The 24,573-nt window shown below is 45.8% G+C and overlaps 1 protein-coding gene across 1 annotated transcript in view; it reads right to left on the bottom strand.

The window, feature by feature from the left end:
- Nucleotides 1–24,573, bottom strand: part of LOC110518582 (CUB and sushi domain-containing protein 2) — a 552,259-nt gene that overhangs the window by 406,992 nt on the left and 120,694 nt on the right. The window contains 1 exon segment of the mRNA XM_036953653.2: nucleotides 10,920–11,041. Within this exon segment, the coding sequence (XP_036809548.2) occupies nucleotides 10,920–11,041 (122 nt within the window).

Here is a 24,573-nt window from a genome sequence, read left to right as displayed (position 1 = left end):
TTGGGTGAGGTTATTTCCAACGGGGCTATTCATTTGGGCCAGGTTATTTCCAACGGGGCTATACATTTGGGCGAGGTTATTTCCAACGGGGCTATTCATTTGGGCCAGGTTATTTCCAACGGGGCTATACATTTGGGCAAGGTTATTTCCAACGGGGCTATTCATTTGGGCCAGGTTATTTCCAACGGGGCTATACATTTGGGTGAGGTTATTTCCAACGGGGCTATACATTTGGGTGAGGTTATTTCCAACGGGGCTATACATTTGGGTGAGGTTATTTCCAACGGGGCTATACATTTGGGCGAGGTTATTTCCAACGGGGCTATTCATTTGGGTGAGGTTATTTCCAATGGGGCTATACATTTGGGTGAGGTTATTTCCAACGGGGCTATACATTTGGGTGAGGTTATTTCCAACGGGGCTATACATTTGGGCGAGGTTATTTCCAACGGGGCTATACATTTGGGTGAGGTTATTTCCAACGGGGCTATACATTTGGGTGAGGTTATTTCCAACGGGGCTATACATTTGGGTGAGGTTATTTCCAACGGGGCTATACATTTGGGTGAGGTTATTTCCCGCGTCTGAGTAGCCTCGTTTCACTGCCAAAAATAAAATAGAACCATTTAGTGTTCAGTGAAATAACACAATGTCAAATACAGGGAGCCTAGTCAAATAATTAACATCCAATCACATTAACCGTTACTCATCCAATCACATTAACCGTTACTCATCCAATCACATTAACCGTTACTCTCTTGTGGGTAACCTTCACTCTTGCGCAGACATTTGGAAACGAAATATGCATATTTGAAAAATAAGACACAGGAGTTTTATGATGAACAAATACAGTTTAATATGAGAGTTAAACAAAGAGCAAAATTATTGATTCAAGTTATATTATTATTTGTGTCCTGGTCTTGTAAGAGCTCTATGTCACTTCCTGTTAGAGCTCAATGTCACTTCCTGTAAGAGCTCCATGTCACTTCCTGTAAGAGCTCTATGTCACTTCCTGTAGGAGCTCTATGTCACTTCCTGTAAGAGCTCTATATCACTTCCTGTAAGAGCTCTATGTCACTTCCTGTAAGAGCTCTATGCCACTTCCTGTAGGAACTCTATGCCACTTCCTGTAGGAACTCTATGTCACTTCCTGTAAGAGCTCTATGTCACTTCCCACGAGCCGATTTGTGACAAAACCTCAGATTAATTCTTATGTTTTGTAAATGTATCGTATAGCGTTTGTGTGGCTGGCTTACAATTATGGCAAAAAACAACATTTGAGAGTGAGCTGAGGGGGTACAGCCGACCCTGGTGCTAGAGGGGGTACAGCCGACCCTGGTGCTAGAGGGGGTACAGCCGACCCTGGTGCTAGAAGGGGTAAACTGACCCTGGTGCTAGAGGGGGTACAGCTGACCCTCGTGCGAGAGGGGGTACAGCCGACCCTGGTGCTAGAGGGGGTACAGTCGACCCTGGTGCTAGAGGGGGTACAGCTGACCCTGGTGCTAGAGGGGGTACAGGCGACCCTGGTGCTAGAGGGGGTACAGCTGACCCTGGAGCTAGACGGGGTACAGTTGACCCTGGTGCTAGAGAAAGGGTACAGCTGACCCTGGTGCTAGAGGGGGTACAGTTGACCCTGGTGCTAGAGGGGGTACAGTTGACCCTGGTGCTAGAGGGGGTACAGCTGACCCTGGTGCTAGAGGGGGTACAGAAGACCCTGGTGCTAGAGGGGGTACAGTTGACCCTGGTGCTAGAGGGGGTACAGTTGACCCTGGTGCTAGAGGGGGTACAGCTGACCCTGGTGCTAGAGGGGGTACAGCCGACCCTGGTGCTAGAGGGGGTACAGCTGACCCTGGTGCTAGAGGGGGTACAGCCGACCCTGGTGCTAGAGGGGCTACAGGTGACCCTGGTGCTAGAGGGGAGGTATGCAGCTGGAGGATGAATGTTTGAAGGGGTACGGGACTATAACAAGTTTGGGAACCACTGCTATAATCCATCTATCACTCTATCCCTCTATCCCTCCATCCTCTACCCCTCTATCCTCTATCCCTCTATCCCTCCATCCTCCATCCTCTGTTCCTCTATCCCTCCATCCTCTATCCCTCTATCCTCTATCCCTCCATCCTCTATCCCTCCATCCTCTATCCCTCCATCCTCTATCCCTCTATCCTCTAATCCTCTATCCCTCTATCCTCCATCCTCTGTTCCTCTATCCCTCAATCCCTCCATCCTCTAATCCTCTATCCCTCTATCCTCCATCCTCTATCCTCCATCCACCCATCCTTCTATCCCTACATCCTCTATCCCTCCACCCTCTATTCCTCCACCCTCTATTCCTCCACCCTCTATTCCTCCACCCTCTATTCCTCCACACTCTATTCCTCCACACTCTATTCCTCCATCCTCTGTTCCTCTATCCCTCAATCCCTCCATCCTCTATTCCTCTATCCCTCTATCCTCCATCCTCTATCCCTCTATCCTCTATCCCTCTATCCTCCATCCACCCATCCTTCTATCCCTCCATCCTCTACCCTCCATCCTCTATCCCTCCACCTCTATTCCTCCACACTCTATTCCTCCACCCTCTATTCCTCACCCCTCTGTCCTCTATCCTCTATCCCTCCATTCCTCTATCCTCTATCCTCCATCCTCCTATCCTATCCCTCCATCCTCTATCCCTCCACCCTCTATTCCTCCACACTCTATTCCTCCATCCTCTGCTCCTCTATCCCTCAATCCCTCCATCCTCTATTCCTCCACCCTCTATTCCTCCACACTCTATTCCTCCATCCTCTGTTCCTCTATCCCTCTATCCTCCATCCTCTATCCCTCCATCCTCTATCCCTCCACCCTCTATTCCTCCACACTATTCCTTCATCCTCTGTTCCTCTATCCCTCAATCCCTCCATCCTCTATTCCTCTATCCCACTATCATCCATCCTCTATTCCTCCATCCTCTATTCCTCTATCCCTCAATCCCTCCATCCTATATTCCTCTATCCTCCATCCTCTATCCCTCAATCCCTCCATCCTCTATTCCTCCACCCTCTATTCCTCCACACTCTATCCCTCCATCCTCTATTCCTCTATCCCTCTATCCTCCATCCTCTATCCCTCTATCCTCTATCCCTCTATCCTCCATCCACCCATCCTTCTATCCCTCCATCCTCTATCCCTCCATCCTCTATCCCTCCACCCTCTATTCCTCCACACTCTATTCCTCCACCCTCTGTTCCTCTAATCCTCAATCCCTCCATCCTCATCCTCTATCCTCTATCCTCCATCCTCTATCCTCCACATCCCTCCATCCTCTATCCCTCCACCCTCTTTCCTCCACACTCTATTCTTCCTCCATCCTCTGCTCCTCTATCCCTCAATCCCTCCATCCTCTATTCCTCCACCCTCTATTCCTCCACACTCTATTCCTCCATCCTCTGTTCCTCTATCCCTCTATCCTCCATCCTCTATCCCTCCATCCTCTATCCCTCCACCCTCTATTCCTCCACACTATTCCTTCATCCTCTGTTCCTCTATCCCTCAATCCCTCCATCCTCTATTCCTCTATCCCACTATCATCCATCCTCTATCCTCCATCCTCTAATCCTCTATCCCTCAATCCCTCCATCCTATATTCCTCTATCCTCCATCCTCTATCCCTCAATCCCTCCATCCTCTATTCCTCCACCCTCTATTCCTCCACACTCTATTCCTCCATCCTCTGTTCCTCTATCCCTCTATCCTCCATCCTCTATCCCTCCATCCTCCATCCCTCCACCCTCTATTCCTCCACACTATTCCTTCATCCTCTGTTCCTCTATCCCTCAATCCCTCCATCCTCTATTCCTCTATCCCACTATCATCCATCCTCTATCCTTCATCCTCTAATCCTCTATCCTCAATCCCTCAATCCCTCCATCCTATATTCCTCTATCCTCCATCCTCTATCCCTCTATCCACCCACCCCTCTATCCCTCCATCCTCTATTCCTCTATCCTCCATCCTCTATCCCTCTATCCTCCATCCACCCATCTTTCTATCCCTCCATCCTCTATTCCTCCACCCTCTATTCCATCACACTCTATTCCTCATCCCTCAATCCCTCCATCCTCTATTCCTCTATCCCTCTATCCTCCATCCTCTATCCCTCCACCCTCTATTCCTCCACCCTCTATTCCTCCACACTCTATTCCTCCATCCTCTATCCCACCACCCTCCATTCCTCCACACTCTATTCCTCTATCCCTCTATCCCTCTATCCTCTATCCCTCTATCCTCCATCCTCTATCCCTCTATCCACCCACCCCTCTATCCCTCCATCCTCTAATCCGACAAGTGGTGTCACTCCTATGAAACGCTCGTCCCTCAACCAATCAAGGCAGTGAATAGTGAGTCTAACCTGATGATGTCACCTAACGAGATAGAACACATCTGTCTAATTCAGCAACTCAGAGGCTGTATCCCAAGTGGAACACTATTCCTTTTGTAGTGCACTACTAGATCCAACATAACTCAAAAGTAGTGGTCTTGGCAGAGAAAATGTTGTGATTTAAGAAACAGCCAACCCTAAATCACGAAATCCCATTGTGGGCCATTTCCAGTAACTTCCAGTGAAGTGAAGAGCAGCATCACAAGTTGAATATATCCATCACAAGACTGAGTACATGTAAGGATGGATTTATGCATTCACTTTTCTACCCAGGATGTAGATCTACTCAACTGAGCTCATTGGCTCACGAGAAATTCAGGGACGAGTTCAATAATCTAAATGCTAAATGCTAATAATAAATAATACATTTTAACATAAAATCAGTAAATAAGGATGAAGAAGGAAAAAACATTTGTGAAGGGAAAAAAAACAAACCAAATCAACAGGGAAAAGGGGCTGTGTAGTCTTCCAATTCAAATGAGCTGCCCCACACTTCCCCACACTGCCCCACACTGCCCCACACTTCCCCACACTGCCCCACACTGCCCCACACTTCCCCACACTGCCCCACACTTCCCCACACTTCCCCACACCGCCCCACATCGCCCCACACCGCCCCTCACCTCCCCACACTGCCCCACACTGCCCCACACTTCCCCACACTGCCCCACACTTCCCAACACTTCCCCACACTGCCCCACACTGCCCCACACCTCCCCACACTTCCCCACACTGCCCCACACTGCCCCACACTGCCCCACACTTCCCCACACTTCCCCACACTGCCCCACACTGCCCCACACTTCCCCATACTGCCCCACACTTCCCCACACTGCCCCACACTGCCCCACACTTCCCCACACTTCCCCACACTGCCCCACACTGCCCCATACTTCCCCACACTGCCCCACACTTTCCCACACTTCCCCACACTGCCCCACACTTCCCCACACTTCCCCACACTGCCCCACACTTCCCCACACTGCCCCACACTTCCCCACACTGCCCCACACTTCCCCACACTGCCGGCAGATTTTTTATGTTTACTGGGAGAGCCTGAGGCCTAATGAAAAAGCTGATAAAAATGCAAATTGCATTCTGTCTCATGGTAAACCCACTCACTGATGTAAATTGCCAGGACTAGGGAGGGAGGGAGGGAGGGAGGGAGGGGGGGAGGGAGTGGGGGGGGGGAGGGGGGGAGGGAGGGAGTGGGGGGGGGGGGGGGGGGGGGGAGGGTGCTGTTGTGGGTCAGATCACCAGATAAAATGCAGTTTCATCCTACAAAAATACATACATGTGTAGGATCTTAATTTGACCAGTATTGTTGCAACAAAATTATCAACAAGATGTTAACATTTAGTGCATGATTTTCACGAATGTCCCGGAGGAGGAGGCTGCTGTTTGGCCCCTAACTGTTTGGAACTGATTTTTTAAAGAATGTTTCTTCCACCCTCTCTTTAAAAAGAGCTTCAGGACATCGATTGATTTACTCCAGATAGAGACGCCAATACAAAGGATTTACTCCAGATACCTGAGCAGGCCCAAATCCCCGTCATTCGCATGAAGAGGAGACGCCGAGACAGGGGACGCAGGTCAGGGTGCCTGATGAGAATTGGTCAGCGAGTGGGTAACCCGCCCTCTACCATTCGTCCTATTGGCCAACGTGCCTCTACCATTCGTCCTATTGGCCAACGTGCCTCTACCATTCGTCCTATTGGCCAACATGCAATAAACTGGAGAATAAATTGATTGAACTCCGATCAAGACGATTCTACAAACATTAAAAACTGTAATATCTTATTTTTTCACAGAGTCTTGGTTGAATGAATGTCATACAGCTGATTTAGTTCCATCGGTAGATAGAACAGCTGCCTCCGGTAAGACAAAGGGCTGGTGGTCTGTGTCTATTTGTCAATAACAGCTGGTGCACCAAATCTAATATTAAGGAAGTCTCGAGGTTTTGCTCGCCTGAGGTAGAGTATCTCATGATAAGCTATAGACCACACTACAGACCGCAGTCAATGATCTGTACAGGGACATTAGCAAACATGAACATGCTCATCCAGAGGCGGCGCTCCTAGTGGCCGGAGAGTTGGGTGATGGGAAACTTGAATCCATTTTTCACCGAATTTCTACCAGCATGTCACATGATCAACCAGAGGGGATTACAACTCTAGACCACCTTTACTCCACACACAGAGATGCATACAAAGCTCTCCCTCACCCTCCATTTGGCAAATCTGACCATAACTCTATCCTCCTGATTCCTGCTTACAAACAAAAAACTAAAGCTGGAAGTACAAGTGACTAGCTTAATATAGAAGGGGTCAGATGACGCAAATGCTAAACTACGAGACTGTTTTGCTAGCACAGACTGGAATATGTTTCGTGACTCAATCCGATGGCAATGAGGAGTACAACACATCAATCAATTGCTTCATCAAGAAGTGAATTGATGACACTGTCTCCACAGTGACTGTACGTACATACCCCAACCAGAAGCCGTGGATTACAGTGAACACGCACTGAACAAAAGGCTGCTGCTTTCAAGGAGTGGGACTCTAACCCAGACGCTTATAAGAAATCCCGCTATGACCTCAGACGAACCATCAAACAGGAAACGCATAAATACAGGACTAAAGTTGAATCGGACTACACCGGCATCAACACTTGTCGAATGTGCCAGGGCTTGAAAACTACAACTTGCAAACTATTACGGACTACAAAGGGAAACCCAGCCACGAGCTGCCCTGTGACACAAACCTACCAGATGAGCTAAATGACTTCTATGCACGCTTTGAGGCAACCAAACACTGAAGAATGCATGAGAGCACCAGCTGTTCTGGGTGACTGTGTGATCACGCTCGCCATAGCCGATGTGAGCAAAACCTCTAAAAAGATAAACATTCACAAAGCCGCTCACGTCTGTAGCCACGAAGTGCTTTGCAAGGCTGGAAATGGCTCACATACACACCATTATCCCAGAATCTCTAGACCCACACAAAATGTCATACCACCCGAAAAGATCCACAGATGATGCAATCTCTATTGCACTCCACTTTGCCCTTTCCCACCTGGACAAAAGGAACATCTACGTGATAATACTGTTCACTGATTACAGCTTAGCGTTCAACTCCATAGTGACCTCAAAGCTCATCACTAAGCTAAGGACCCTGGGACAAAACACCTCCGTCTGCAACTGGATCCTGGACTTGCTTACGGGCCGCCCCCAGGTGGTAAGGGTAGGCAACAACACATCTGATCACCGACAACGATGAGACAGCCTATAGGGAGGAGGTCAGAGACCTGGCCGTGTGGTGCCAGGACAACAACCTGTCCTACAACGTTGAGGCAGCCTATAGGGAGGAGGTCAGAGACCTGGCCGTGTGGTGCCAGGACAACAACCTCTCCCTCAACATGATCAAGACAAAGGAGATGTTTGTGGACTACAGCAAAAGCAGGCCCTCATTCTCATTGATGAGGCTGTAGTTGAGCAGATTGAGGGCTTCAAGTTTTTTGGTGTCCACATCACAAACAAACTATCATGGTCCAAACACACCAAGACAGTCGTGAAGAGGGCACAACAATGCCCAACAACTCAAAATATCTGGGTCCTCAGATCCACAAAAAGTTTGACAGCTGCGCCATTGAGAGCATCCTAACTGGTTGCATCACCACCTGGTATGGCAATTGCTCGGCCTCAAAGGGAGGCACTACAGAAGGTAGTGTGTACAGCCCAGTACATCACTGGGGCAAAGCTTCCTGCCATCCAGGACCTCTATACCAGGCAGTGACAGAAGAAGGCCCTAAAAATTGCCAAAGACACGCGCCTGTGTGTGTGATGCACGTGTGCACTTAATTTCACTTTACGTGTGTCTCCCACTCCTCACTCCTCTCTCCTCCCTACTCTGTCCCTCATAAGGGGACAGATCTGTTTGAGCTCAGAGAAGGACGTGTGTTAGCACTGTGGCCTTTGAACATCTGAAGTCATCTCTGCCTCTTATCATATCCACGTATTGATGTCTATACCTCTCCATCTCTGTGCTGTCTTCTTCCTCTCCTTCTCCACAGGTCATTCCACTATCTCTCTCTTTCTCTCTCTGATGACTTTACATCTATTGTTACGGATACAGGTATCCTGTGGGTGTATGTGTATGTATCCTGTGTTCTTTTCTCTCCTTCTCCCCTCACAGGTGAAAATCATCCCCAATCAGTCACCAATCAATCATCAATTCCTTTCCCTTGGTTTAAAAACCCTGTCAGTTGTTTGCTCTAGAGATCAATCTCTCTGTAAATGCCATATGTCTGTAGATCTCTCTGTTTCACCCTCTCCTACTATGTCTGTAGATCTCTCTGTTTCACCCTCTCCTACTATGTCTGTAGATCTCTCTGTTTCACCCTCTGTGGTTATTTCGTTCTCACTTTTACTTTGTCACTATTGTAATTTGCATGATTTATGTTACGGGTCTCGTTACCATCTCCTCTAGACTGTCGGGCCAAAAGGGATTCGTAACATCTACCCATCTCTAGCTGTAATTTCCCAACTCCTTTGCAGGACATTGTACCAACTCCTTTGCAGGACATTGTACCAACTCCTTTGCAGGACATTGTACCAACTCCTTTGCAGGACATTGTACCAACTCCTTTGCAGGACATTGTACCAACTCCTTTGCAGGACATTGTACCAACTCCTTTGCAGGACATTGTACCACCTCCTTTGCAGGACATTGTACCAAATCCTTTGATGGGCATTGTACCAACTGATTTGCAGGACATTGTACCAACTCCTTTGCAGGACATTGTACCAACTGATTTGCAGGACATTGTACCAACTCCTTTGCAGGACATTGTACCAACTCCTATGCAGGATATTGTATCTGACTAGTCCACAAAAGAAGCTCTATAGCCACAGTGCTAGCTCTCTTTGTGTGTAACACAGCAACTTAAATGAAAGGTGGATCTGATCTGACAGAGTTTGGGCAAAGAATATACACCTAAAATGATGGTTTGGAAACACATTACAGGTGGTGAGGGTAGGAAACAACATCTCCACCCTGCTGACCGTCAACACCGGGGCCCCACAAGGGTGAGTTCTCAGCCCTCTCCTGTACTCCCTGTTCACCCATGACTGCATGGCCATGCACGCCTCCAACTCAATCATCAAGTTTGCAGACGACACAACATTGGTAGGCTTGATTACCAACAACGATGAGATGGCCTACAGGGAGGAAGTGAGGGCCCTTGGAGTGTGGTGTCAGCAACATCACCTCACACTCAAAGTCAACAAAACGAAGGAAATTATCGTGGACTTCAGGAAACAGCAGAGGGAGCGCCTCCCTATCCACATTGACGGGACAGAAGATGGAAAGTTTTTAAGTTCCTCGGCGAACACATCACGGACAAACTGAAATGGTCCACCACACAGACTCTTCAGTTTGGCTGAAGAAATGCGTCTTATCACCATAAACACTTACAAACTTTTACAGATGCACAATCGAGAGCATCCTGTCGGACTGTTGCCTGGTACTGCAACTGGTCTGCCCACAACCGCAAGGCTCTCCAGAGGGTAGTGAGGTCTGCACAACACATCACCGGGGGCAAACTACCTGCCCTCCAGAACACCTACACCACCCGATGTCACAGGAATGCCAAAAAGATCATTGAGGACAACAACCACCCGAGCCACTTCCTGTTCACCCTGCTATCATCCAGAAGGCGAGGTCAGTACAGGTGCATCAAAGCTGGGACCGAGAGACTGGAAAACAGCTTCTATCTCAAGGCCATCAGACTGTTAAACAGCCCTCACTAACATTGAGTGAGTGGCTGCTGCCAACATACTGACTCAATCTCTAGCCACTTTAATAATTAAAAGTTTGATCTAATAAATGTACCACAAGTCACTTTAAACAATGCCACTTTATATAATGTTTACATACCCTACTGTACTCTATACCATCTACTGCATCTTGCCTATGCAGTTCGGCCATCGCTCATCCATATATTTATATGCACATATTCTTATACACACAAGGTAGTTGTTGTGAAATTGTTAGATTACTTGTTAGATATTACTGCACGGTCAGAACTAGAAGCACAAGCATTTCACTACACTCGCATTAACATCTGCCAACCATGTGTATGTGACCAATAAATACATTTGTGTGTGTGACCAATAAAATGTTGATTTGCTTTTCTAGCAGTAGCACAATTAACATTTAGCTTACCATCAGAGAAGAAAACAAGTAGTGCATAAACAGTAGTACATATTAGCGTAGCATAGCATCACTAACTTTAAGTACTCCATTTTCAGTATAATTTCCATATTAGCATGTCATAATGTCAGACGGTTGTAAATATTAACAAAGCAAAGCAAATAGTCAATATTAGCATTTAGCATGTCAGTTCTGTACATAGTTACTGGATTAGCATATAGCATAGCAACATTAACACACCATTTTCAGCATTAGCATATAGCATTAGCAATGTGAGACCATACCTTGGTGGTGTCTGTAGCGGTGATGAACCAGGTGCAGTTAGCATTGTTGTCATACTGGACAGGGTAGTTTGGTGACGCGATGATACCGTTAGGGCCTCTCAGCTGACCACCACACATTGGAGCTGAAAGAGAAAATAACATGACACTGTTAGGCTATTTACTTATCAATTGAACTGTGTGAATCAACTTCCACAAACTGTACAAATTAGTTTAAGGTATGTCTAATATGTGTACGTGTATATAATCTCGTAATTTGACCCGAAGGGCATTGAAAAAAGGTTCAAAGAGGACAGTTAGTTAGCAAAAAAGCTAACAGAGGTAGACTTTGGCTCCAGCACCATAACAGAACACAGCTAAGCCAAACCAGGCCAACTAAACCCGGTCTCATCCTGTCTTATCTCGAACCCAACAGAACACAAGAGACTGGAGTGAAGCACTATGTCTGAAGTAGTGAATGCTGTTTGAGAAGGCAGGGATCAATACATAAGGAATGGTTGGATCAGATATAGAAGGCTTGGATCAAGACATAAATAATGGTTGGATCAGATATAGAAGGCTTGGATCAAGACATAAATAATGGTTGGATCAGATATAGAAGGCTTGGATCAAGACATAAATAATGGTTGGATCAGATATAGAAGGCTGGGATCAAGACATAAATAATGGTTGGATCAGATATAGAAGGCTGGGATCAAGACATAAATAATGGTTGGATCAGGTATAGAAGGCTGGGATCAAGACATGAAGAATGGATGGATCAGATATAGAAGGCTGGGATCAAGACATGAAGAATGGATGGATCAGATATAGAAGGCTGGGATCACGACATGAAGAATGGATGGATCAGGTATAGAAGGCTGGGATCAGACATGAAGAATGGATGGATCAGGTATAGAAGGCTGGGATCATGACATGAAGAATGGATGGATCAGGTATAGAAGGCTTGGATCAAGACATGAAGAATGGATGGATCAGGTATAGAAGGCTTGGATCAAGACATGAAGAATGGATGGATCAGATATAGAAGGCTGGGATCAAGACATGAAGAATGGATGGATCAGATATAGAAGGCTGGGATCAAGACATGAAGAATGGATGGATCAGGTATAGAAGGCTGGGATCAGAACATAAGGGACGGCTGGATATTGGTCCTATAGCAGCAGTAGTTGTCTTTTAGAGGGCATTCTGACTTCTCTACTCTGTCCTTGTTCCCCCAGGCCACCGAAATGGACTTTAAACACCTCAAACTAAAGCAGGCCATGTCTAATGAAGGCTTTCAGGAAATGCCTGGGTGTCTGGGGGTAAATTAAGTTAGTTAAGAGGTCTAGACCCAGACTCTACTCTTAATCAGTTATGTCGGAAGTGGAGAGGTCCTTAGAGGAATGCCTCCCCCCAAAATAAATGCCCCCCAACACCAGCCACATTAAATAATGGGTAGCGTTCATTTTAAAGTTTAAGGAAAATAATCAAGTAATTAACTTGAGTGGTCCTGACAGTGAGGGTGACCTTAATGAAATATAATACTGTATAGGTGTGTTAACTGCAAAGTCCAATACACTATATTCCCCATTTCTGGTTAATAACGAGGTCCATAATGAGGTTGATTCTCTCCCCTGTTAATACGCCGTCTGTATTGTGGCTCCAGTGCCGCTGGTCTAATCACCCTGCAATCACGATAATAAGGGCTCAGAGAAATAGTGTTCAGTCCCAAATTGCACCCTATTGCACATGTAGTGCACTACTTTTTGGCTCTGGTCACACTATATAGGGAAGAAGGAATGTGTCATTTGGAATGTATCATAGAAGACATTCAGATGGCCCTGAGCCATACTACAGTACTGTGGATATAGAAGGCTGAGCATTACTACAGTACTGTGGATATAGAAGGCTGAGCATTACTACAGTACTGTGGATATAGAAGGCTGAGCACTACTACAGCACTGTGGATATAGAAGGCTGAGCATTACTACAGTACTGTGGATATAGAAGGCTGAGCATTACTACAGTACTGTGGATATAGAAGGCTGAGCACTACTACAGCACTGTGGATATAGAAGGCTGAGCATTACTACAGTACTGTGGATATAGAAGGCTGAGCATTACTACAGCACTGTGGATATAGAAGGCTGAGCATTACTACAGTACTGTGGATATAGAAGGCTGAGCACTACTACAGCACTGTGGATATAGAAGGCTGAGCATTACTACAGTACTGTGGATATAGAAGGCGGAGCATTACTACAGTACTGTGGATATAGAAGGCTGAGCATTACTACAGTACTGTGGATATAGAAGGCTGAGCACTACTACAGCACTGTGGATATAGAAGGCTGAGCATTACTACAGTACTGTGGATATAGAAGGCTGAGCATTACTACAGCACTGTGGATATAGAAGGCTGAGCATTACTACAGTACTGTGGATATAGAAGGCTGAGCACTACTACAGTACTGTGGATATAGAAGGCTGAGCATTACTACAGCACTGTGGATATAGAAGGCTGAGCATTACTACAGCACTGCGGATATAGAAGGCTGAGCATTACTACAGTACTGTGGATATAGAAGGCTGAGCATTACTACAGTACTGTGGATATAGAAGGCGGAGCATTACTACAGTACTGTGGATATAGAAGGCTGAGCATTACTACAGTACTGTGGATATAGAAGGCTGAGCACTACTACAGCACTGTGGATATAGAAGGCTGAGCATTACTACAGTACTGTGGATATAGAAGGCTGAGCATTACTACAGCACTGTGGATATAGAAGGCTGAGCATTACTACAGTACTGCGGTACCATTTCAGAGGAACATGCTTTAAATCCAGATTTGATTTAATCTGACAATGAAAAGCTCTGTCTTCTAGTTGGGACCTGTAGTTATCTGGTAGAGTTTTCATGGTCATAGGGTTTGATAGTCTGCGACCCATATGGCAAACTTCCCCCTATAGACCCTAGTCGAAAGAAGCACACTACGTGGGTGGCTACTTCCGCTTCCATGATCCGGCTCTCGACGTCGCCGGTCTACTAACCAATGATCCTGGCAATCATCATTCCGAACACCATCTCCCCATCACACCATCACCCCATCATTATGAACACCATATCCCCATCATTGTGAACACCATCTTCCCATTATTATGAACACCATCTCCCCATCATTATGAACACCATCTCCCCATCATTATGAACACCATATCCCCATCACACCATCTCCCCATCATTATGAACACCATATCCCCATCATTGTGAACACCATCTCCCCATTATTATGAACACCATCTCCCCATCATTATGAACACCACCTCCCCATCATTATGAACACCATCTCCCCATCATTATGAACACCATATCCCCATCACACCATCTCCCCATCATTATGAACACCATCTCCCCATCACACCATCTCCCCATCATTATGAACACCATCTCCCCATCACACCATCTCCCCATCATTATGAACACCATCTCCCCATCACACCATCTCCCCATCATCATGAACACCATCTCCCCATCACACCATCTCCCCATCATTATGAACACCATCTCGCCATCACACCATCTCCCCATCATTATGAACACCATATCCACATCATTGTGAACACCATCTCCCCATTATTATGAACACCATCTCCCCATCATTATGAACACCATCTCCCCATCATTATGAACACCATCTTCCCATCACACCAATTCCCCATCATTATGAACACCATCTCCCCATCACACCATCTCCCCATCATTATGAACACCATCTCCCCATCACACCATCTCCCCATCATTATGAACACCATATCCCCATCATTGTGAACACCATCTCCCCATTATTATGAACACCATCTCCCCATCATTATGACCACCATCTCGCCATCATTATGAACACCATCTCCCCATCACACCATCTCCCCATCATGATGAACACCATCTCCCCATCATTATGAACACCATCTCCGCATCACACCATCTCCCCATCATTATGAACACCATCTCCCCATCACACCATCTCCCCATCATTATGAACACCATCTCCCCACCATTATGAACACCAGCTCCCCATCATTATGAAAACCATATCCTTATCATTATGCACACCATCTCCTCATCATTATGAACACCATCTCCCCATCATTATGAACACCATCTCCCCATCATTATGAACACCAGCTCCCAATCATTATGAACACCATCTCCTCACCATTATGCACACCATCTCCTCATCATTATGAACACCATCTCCCCATCATTATGAACACCACCTCCCCATCATTATGAACACCATCTCCCCATCATTATGAACACCATATCCCCATCACACCATCTCCCCATCATTATGAACACCATCTCCCCATCACACCATCTCCCCATCATTATGAACACCATCTCCCCATCACACCATCTCCCCATCATTATGAACACCATCTCCCCATCACACCATCTCCCCATCATCATGAACACCATCTCCCCATCACACCATCTCCCCATCATTATGAACACCATCTCGCCATCACACCATCTCCTATTCATTATGAACACCATATCCACATCATTGTGAACACCATCTCCCCATTATTATGAACACCATCTCCCCATCATTATGAACACCATCTCCCCATCATTATGAACACCATCTTCCCATCACACCAATTCCCCATCATTATGAACACCATCTCCCCATCACACCATCTCCCCATCATTATGAACACCATCTCCCCATCACACCATCTCCCCATCATTATGAACACCATATCCCCATCATTGTGAACACCATCTCCCCATTATTATGAACACCATCTCCCCATCATTATGAACACCATCTCCCCATCATGATGAACACCATGTCCCCATCATTATGAACACCATCTCCGCATCATTATGAACACTATCTCCCCATCATTATGAACACCATCTCCCCATCATTATGAACACCAGCTCCCCATCATTATGAAAACCATCTCCTGATCATTATGCACACCATCTCCTCATCATTATGAACACCATCTCCCCATCATTATGAACACCATCTCCCCATCACACCATCTCCATATCATTATGAACACCATCTCCCCATCACACCATCTCCATATCATTATGAACACCATCTCCCCATCATTATGAACACCATCTCCCCATCATTATGAACACCATCTCCATATCATTATGAACACCATCTCCCCATCACACCATCTCCATATCATTATGAACACCATCTCCCCATCATTATGAACACCATCTCCCCATCATTATGAACACCATCTCCCCATCATTATGAACACCATCTCCATATCATTATGAACACCATCTCCCCATCACACCATCTCCATATCATTATGAACACCATCTCCCCATCACACCATCTCCATATCATTATGAACACCATCTCCCCATCATTATGAACAATATCTCCCCATCACACCATCTCCCCATCATTATGAACACCATCTCCTCATCATTATGAACACCATCTCCCCATCATTATGAACACCAGCTCCCAATCATTATGAACACCATCTCCTCACCATTATGCACACCATCTCCTCATCATTATGAACACCATCTCCCCATCATTATGAACACCACCTCCCCATCATTATGAACACCATCTCCGCATCATTATGAACACCATCTCCCCATCATTATGAACACCATCTCCCCACCATTATGAACACCAGCTCCCCATCATTATGAAAACCATCTCCTTATCATTATGCACACCATCTCCTCATCATTATGAACACCATCTCCCCATCATTATGAACACCATCTCCCCATCATTATGAACACCAGCTCCCAATCATTATGAACACCATCTCCTCACCATTATGCACACCATCTCCTCATCATTATGAACACCATCTCCCCATCATTATGAACACCACCTCCCCATCATTATGAACACCATCTCCCCATCATTATGAACACCATATCCCCATCACACCATCTCCCCATCATTATGAACACCATCTCCCCATCACACCATCTCCCCATCATTATGAACACCATCTCCCCATCACACCATCTCCCCATCATTATGAACACCATCTCCCCATCACACCATCTCCCCATCATCATGAACACCATCTCCCCATCACACCATCTCCCCATCATTATGAACACCATCTCGCCATCACACCATCTCCCCATCATTATGAACACCATATCCACATCATTGTGAACACCATCTCCCCATTATTATGAACACCATCTCCCCATCATTATGAACACCATCTCCCCATCATTATGAACACCATCTTCCCATCACACCAATTCCCCATCATTATGAACACCATCTCCCCATCACACCATCTCCCCATCATTATGAACACCATCTCCCCATCACACCATCTCCCCATCATTATGAACACCATATCCCCATCATTGTGAACACCATCTCCCCATTATTATGAACACCATCTCCCCATCATTATGACCACCATCTCCCCATCATGATGAACACCATGTCCCCATCATTATGAACACCATCTCCGCATCATTATGAACACTATCTCCCCATCATTATGAACACCATCTCCCCATCATTATGAACACCAGCTCCCCATCATTATGAAAACCATCTCCTGATCATTATGCACACCATCTCCTCATCATTATGAACACCATCTCCCCATCATTATGAACACCATCTCCCCATCACACCATCTCCATATCATTATGAACACCATCTCCCCATCACACCATCTCCATATCATTATGAACACCATCTCCCCATCATTATGAACACCATCTCCCCATCATTATGAACACCATCTCCCCATCATTATGAACACCATCTCCATATCATTATGAACACCAGCTCCCCATCACACCATCTCCATATCATTATGAACACCATCTCCCCATCATTATGAACACCATCTCCTCATCATTATGAACACCATCTCCCCATCATTATGAACACCATCTCCCCATCACACCATCTCCATATCATTATGAACACCATCTCCCCATCATTATGAACAATATCTCCCCATCACACCATCTCCCCATCATTATGAACACCATCTCCTCATCATTATGAACACCATCTCCCCATCATTATGAACACCAGCTCCCAATCATTATGAACACCATCTCCTCACCATTATGCACACCATCTCCTCATCATTATGAACACCATCTCCCCATCATTATGAACACCACCTCCCCATCATTATGAACACCATCTCCCCATCATTATGAACACCATCTCCCCATCATTATGAACACCATCTCCCCATCATTATGAACACCATCTTCCCATCACACCAATTCCCCATCATTATGAACACCATCTCCCCATCACACCATCTCCCCATCATTATGAACACCATCTCCCCATCACACCATCTCCCCATCATTATGAACACCATATCCCCATCATTGTGAACACCATCTCCCCATTATTATGAACACCATCTCCCCATCATTATGACCACCATCTCGCCATCATTATGAACACCATGTCCACATCACACCATCTCCCCATCATGATGAACACCATCTCCCCATCATTATGAACACCATCTCCGCATCATTATGAACACCATCTCCCCATCATTATGAACACCATCTCCCCATCATTATGAACACCAGCTCCCCATCATTATGAACACCATCTCCTCATCATTATGCACACCATCTCCTCATCATTATGAACACCATCTCCCCATCATTATGAACACCATCTCCCCATCATTATGAACACCAGCTCCCAATCATTATGAACACCATCTCCTCACCATTATGCACACCATCTCCTCATCATTATGAACACCATCTCCTCATCATTATGAACACCATCTCCCCATCACACCATCTCCAAATCATTATGAACACCATCTCCCCATCATTATGAACACCATCTCCCCATCATTATGAACACCAGCCTCCCATCATTATGAACACCATCTCCCCATCATTATGAACACCATCTCCCCATCATTATGAACACCATCTCCCCATCACACCATCTCCCCATCATTATGAACACCATCTCCCCATCATTATGAACACCATCTCCTCATCATTATGAACACCAGCTCCTCCTCATTATGAACACCATTTCCCCATCATTATGAACACCATCTCCCCATCATTATGAACACCACCTCCCCATCATTATGAACACCATCTCCCCATCACACCATCTCCCCATCATTATGAACACCATCTCCCCATCATTATGAACACCACCTCCCCATCATTATGAACACCATCTCCCCATCATTATGAACACCATCTCCTCATCATTATGAACACCACCTCCCCATCACATCATCTCCCCATCATTATGAACACCATCTCCCCATCATTATGAACACCATCTCCACATCACACCATCTCCCCATCATTATGAACACCATCTCCCCATCATGATGAACACCATCTACCCATCATTATGAACACCATCTCCGCATCATTATGAACACCATCTCCCCATCATTATGAACACCATCTACCCATCATTATGAACACCATCTCCCCATCATTATGAACACCATCTCCCCATCATTATGAACACCAGCTCCCCATCATTATGAACACCATCTCCTCATCATTATGCACACCATCTCCTCATCATTATGAACACCATCTCCCCATCATTATGAACACCATCTCCCCATCATTATGAACACCAGCTCCCAATCATTATGAACACCATCTCCTCACCATTATGCACACCATCTCCTCATCATTATGAACACCATCTCCTCATCATTATGAACACCATCTCCCCATCACACCATCTCCAAATCATTATGAACACCATCTCCCCATCATTATGAACACCATCTCCCCATCATTATGAACACCAGCCTCCCATCATTATGAACACCATCTCCCCATCATTATGAACACCATCTCCCCATCATTATGAACACCATCTCCCCATCACACCATCTCCCCATCATTATGAACACCATCTCCCCATCATTATGAACACCATCTCCCCATCATTATGAACACCAGCTCCCCATCATTATGAACACCATCTCCTCATCATTATGAACACCAGCTCCTCCTCATTATGAACACCATTTCCCCATCATTATGAACACCATCTCCCCATCATTATGAACACCACCTCCCCATCATTATGAACACCATCTCCCCATCACACCATCTCCCCATCATTATGAACACCATCTCCCCATCATTATGAACACCACCTCCCCATCATTATGAACACCATCTCCCCATCATTATGAACACCATCTCCTCATCATTATGAACACCACCTCCCCATCACATCATCTCCCCATCATTATGAACACCATCTCCCCATCATTATGAACACCATCTCCACATCACACCATCTCCCCATCATTATGAACACCATCTCCCCATCACACCATCCCCCCATCATTATGAACACCATCTCCCCATCAATATGAACACCATCTCCCCATCACACCATCTCCCCATCATTATGAACACCATCTTCCCATCATTATGAACACCATCTCCCCATCACACCATCTCCCCATCATTATGAACACCATCTCCCCATCATTATGAACACCATCTCCCAATCATTGTGAACACCATCTCCTCATCATTATGCTCACCATCTCCTCATCATTATGAACACCATCTCCCCATCATTATGAACACGATCTCCCCATCACACCACATCCTCATCATGATGAACACCATCTCCCCATCAATATGAACACCATCTCCCCATCACACCTTCTCCCCATCATGATGAACACCATCTCCCCATCATTATGAACACCATCTCCCCATCATTATGAACACCATCTCCCCATCATTATGAACACCAGCTCCCCATCATTATGAACACCATCTCCTCATCATTATGAACACCAGCTCCTCCTCATTATGAACACCATTTCCCCATCATTATGAACACCATCTCCCCATCATTATGAACACCACCTCCCCATCATTATGAACACCATCTCCCCATCACACCATCTCCCCATCATTATGAACACCATCTCCCCATCATTATGAACACCACCTCCCCATCATTATGAACACCATCTCCCCATCATTATGAACACCATCTCCTCATCATTATGAACACCACCTCCCCATCACATCATCTCCCCATCATTATGAACACCATCTCCCCATCATTATGAACACCATCTCCACATCACACCATCTCCCCATCATTATGAACACCATCTCCCCATCACACCATCCCCCCATCATTATGAACACCATCTTCCCATCATTATGAACACCATCTCCCCATCACACCATCTCCCCATCATTATGAACACCATCTCCCCATCATTATGAACACCATCTCCCAATCATTGTGAACACCATCTCCTCATCATTATGCTCACCATCTCCTCATCATTATGAACACCATCTCCCCATCATTATGAACTCTATCTCCCCATCACACCACATCCTCATCATGATGAACACCATCTCCCCATCAATATGAACACCATCTCCCCATCACACCATCTCCCCATCATGATGAACACCATCTCCCCATCATTATGAACACCATCTCCCCATCATTATGAACACCATCTCCCCATCATTATGAACACCAGCTCCCCATCATTATGAACACCATCTCCTCATCCTTATGCACACCATCTCCTCATCATTATGAACACCATCTCCCCATCATTATGCACACCATCTCCCCATCATTATGAACACCATCTCCCCATCATTATGAACACCATCTCCCCATCAAACCATCTCCAAATCATTATGAACACCATCTCCCCATCATTATGAACACCATCTCCCCATCATTATGAACACCAGCTCCCCATCATTATGAACACCATCTCCTCATCATTATGAACACCATCTCCTCATCATTATGAACACCATCTCCCCATCACACCATCTCCAAATCATTATGAACACCATCTCCCCATCATTATGAACACCATCTCCCCATCATTATGCACACCATATCCCCATCATTATGAACACCATCTCCCCATCATTATGAACACCATCTCCCCATCATTATGAACACCATCTCCCCATCATTATGCACACCGTCTCCCCATCATTATGAACACCATCTCTCCACCATTATGCACACAATATCCCCATCATTATGAACACCAGCTCCCCATCATTATGAACACCACCTCCCCATCATCATGCACACCATCTCCTCATCATTATGAACACCATCCCCCCATCATTATGAACACCATCTCCCCATCACACAATCTCCATATCATTATGAACACCATCTCCCCATCATTATGAACACCACCTCCCGAATCATTATGCACACCATCACCTCATCATTATGAACACCATCTCCCCATCATTATGAACACCATCTCCCCATCACACCATCTCCATATCATTATGAACACCATCTCCCCATCATTATGAACACAACCTCCCCATCATTATGCACACCATTTCCTCGTCATTATGAAGACCATCTCCCCATCATTATGCACACCGTCTCCCCATCATTATGAACACCATCTCTCCACCATTATGCACACAATATCCCCATCATTATGAACACCAGCTCCCCATCATTATGAACACCACCTCCCCATCATCATGCACACCATCTCCTCATCATTATGAACACCATCTCCCCATCATTATGAACACCATCTCCCCATCACACCATCTCCATATCATTATGAACACCATCTCCCCATCATTATGAACACCATCTCCCCATCATTATGAACACCAGCTCCCCATCGTTATGAACACCATCTCCTCATCATTATGCACACCATCTCCTCATCATTATGAACACCACCTCCCCATCATTATGAACACCATCTCCCCATCACACCATCTCCCCATCATTATGAACACCATCTCCCCATCATTATGAACACCACCTCCCCATCATTATGAACACCATCTCCCCATCATTATGAACACCATCTCCTCATCATTATGAACACCACCTCCCCATCACATCATCTCCCCATCATTATGAACACCATCTCCCCATCATTATGAACACCATCTCCACATCACACCATCTCCCCATCATTATGAACACCATCTCCCCATCACACCATCTCCCCATCATTATGAACACCATCTTCCCATCATTATGAACACCATCTCCCCATCACACCATCTCCCCATCATTATGAACACCATCTCCCCATCATTATGAACACCATCTCCCAATCATTGTGAACACCATCTCCTCATCATTATGCTCACCATCTCCTCATCATTATGAACACCATCTCCCCATCATTATGAACACCATCTCCCCATCACACCACATCCTCATCATGATGAACACCATCTCCCCATCAATATGAACACCATCTCCCCATCACACCATCTCCCCATCATGATGAACACCATCTCCCCATCATTATGAACACCATCTCCCCATCATTATGAACACCATCTCCCCATCATTATGAACACCAGCTCCCCATCATTATGAACACCATCTCCCCATCATTATGAACACCAGCTCCCCATCATTATGAACACCATCTCCTCATCCTTATGCACACCATCTCCTCATCATTATGAACACCATCTCCCCATCATTATGAACACCATCTCCACATCACACCATCTCCCCATCATTATGAACACCATCTCCCCATCACACCATCTCCCCATCATTATGAACACCATCTTCCCATCATTATGAACACCATCTCCCCATCACACCATCTCCCCATCATTATGAACACCATCTCCCCATCATTATGAACACCATCTCCCAATCATTGTGAACACCATCTCCTCATCATTATGCTCACCATCTCCTCATCATTATGAACACCATCTCCCCATCATTATGAACACGATCTCCCCATCACACCACATCCTCATCATGATGAACACCATCTCCCCATCAATATGAACACCATCTCCCCATCACACCATCTCCCCATCATGATGAACACCATCTCCCCATCATTATGAACACCATCTCCCCATCATTATGAACACCATCTCCCCATCATTATGAACACCAGCTCCCCATCATTATGAACACCATCTCCTCATCATTATGAACACCAGCTCCTCCTCATTATGAACACCATTTCCCCATCATTATGAACACCATCTCCCCATCATTATGAACACCACCTCCCCATCATTATGAACACCATCTCCCCATCACACCATCTCCCCATCATTATGAACACCATCTCCCCATCATTATGAACACCACCTCCCCATCATTATGAACACCATCTCCCCATCATTATGAACACCATCTCCTCATCATTATGAACACCACCTCCCCATCACATCATCTCCCCATCATTATGAACACCATCTCCCCATCATTATGAACACCATCTCCACATCACACCATCTCCCCATCATTATGAACACCATCTCCCCATCACACCATCCCCCCATCATTATGAACACCATCTCCCCATCATTATGAACACCATCTCCCCATCACACCATCTCCCCATCATGATGAACACCATCTCCCCATCATTATGAACACCATCTCCCCATCATTATGAACACCATCTCCCCATCATTATGAACACCAGCTCCCCATCATTATGAACACCATCTCCTCATCATTATGAACACCAGCTCCTCCTCATTATGAACACCATTTCCCCATCATTATGAACACCATCTCCCCATCATTATGAACACCACCTCCCCATCATTATGAACACCATCTCCCCATCACACCATCTCCCCA

This window comes from Oncorhynchus mykiss, chromosome 18 (assembly GCF_057628025.1).
Source record: "Oncorhynchus mykiss isolate SJ-2025 chromosome 18, ASM5762802v1, whole genome shotgun sequence".
Taxonomy (NCBI): domain Eukaryota; kingdom Metazoa; phylum Chordata; class Actinopteri; order Salmoniformes; family Salmonidae; genus Oncorhynchus; species Oncorhynchus mykiss.
Note: the sequence above shows the minus strand (reverse complement) of the source record. Positions and strands in the feature narration are given on the sequence as shown.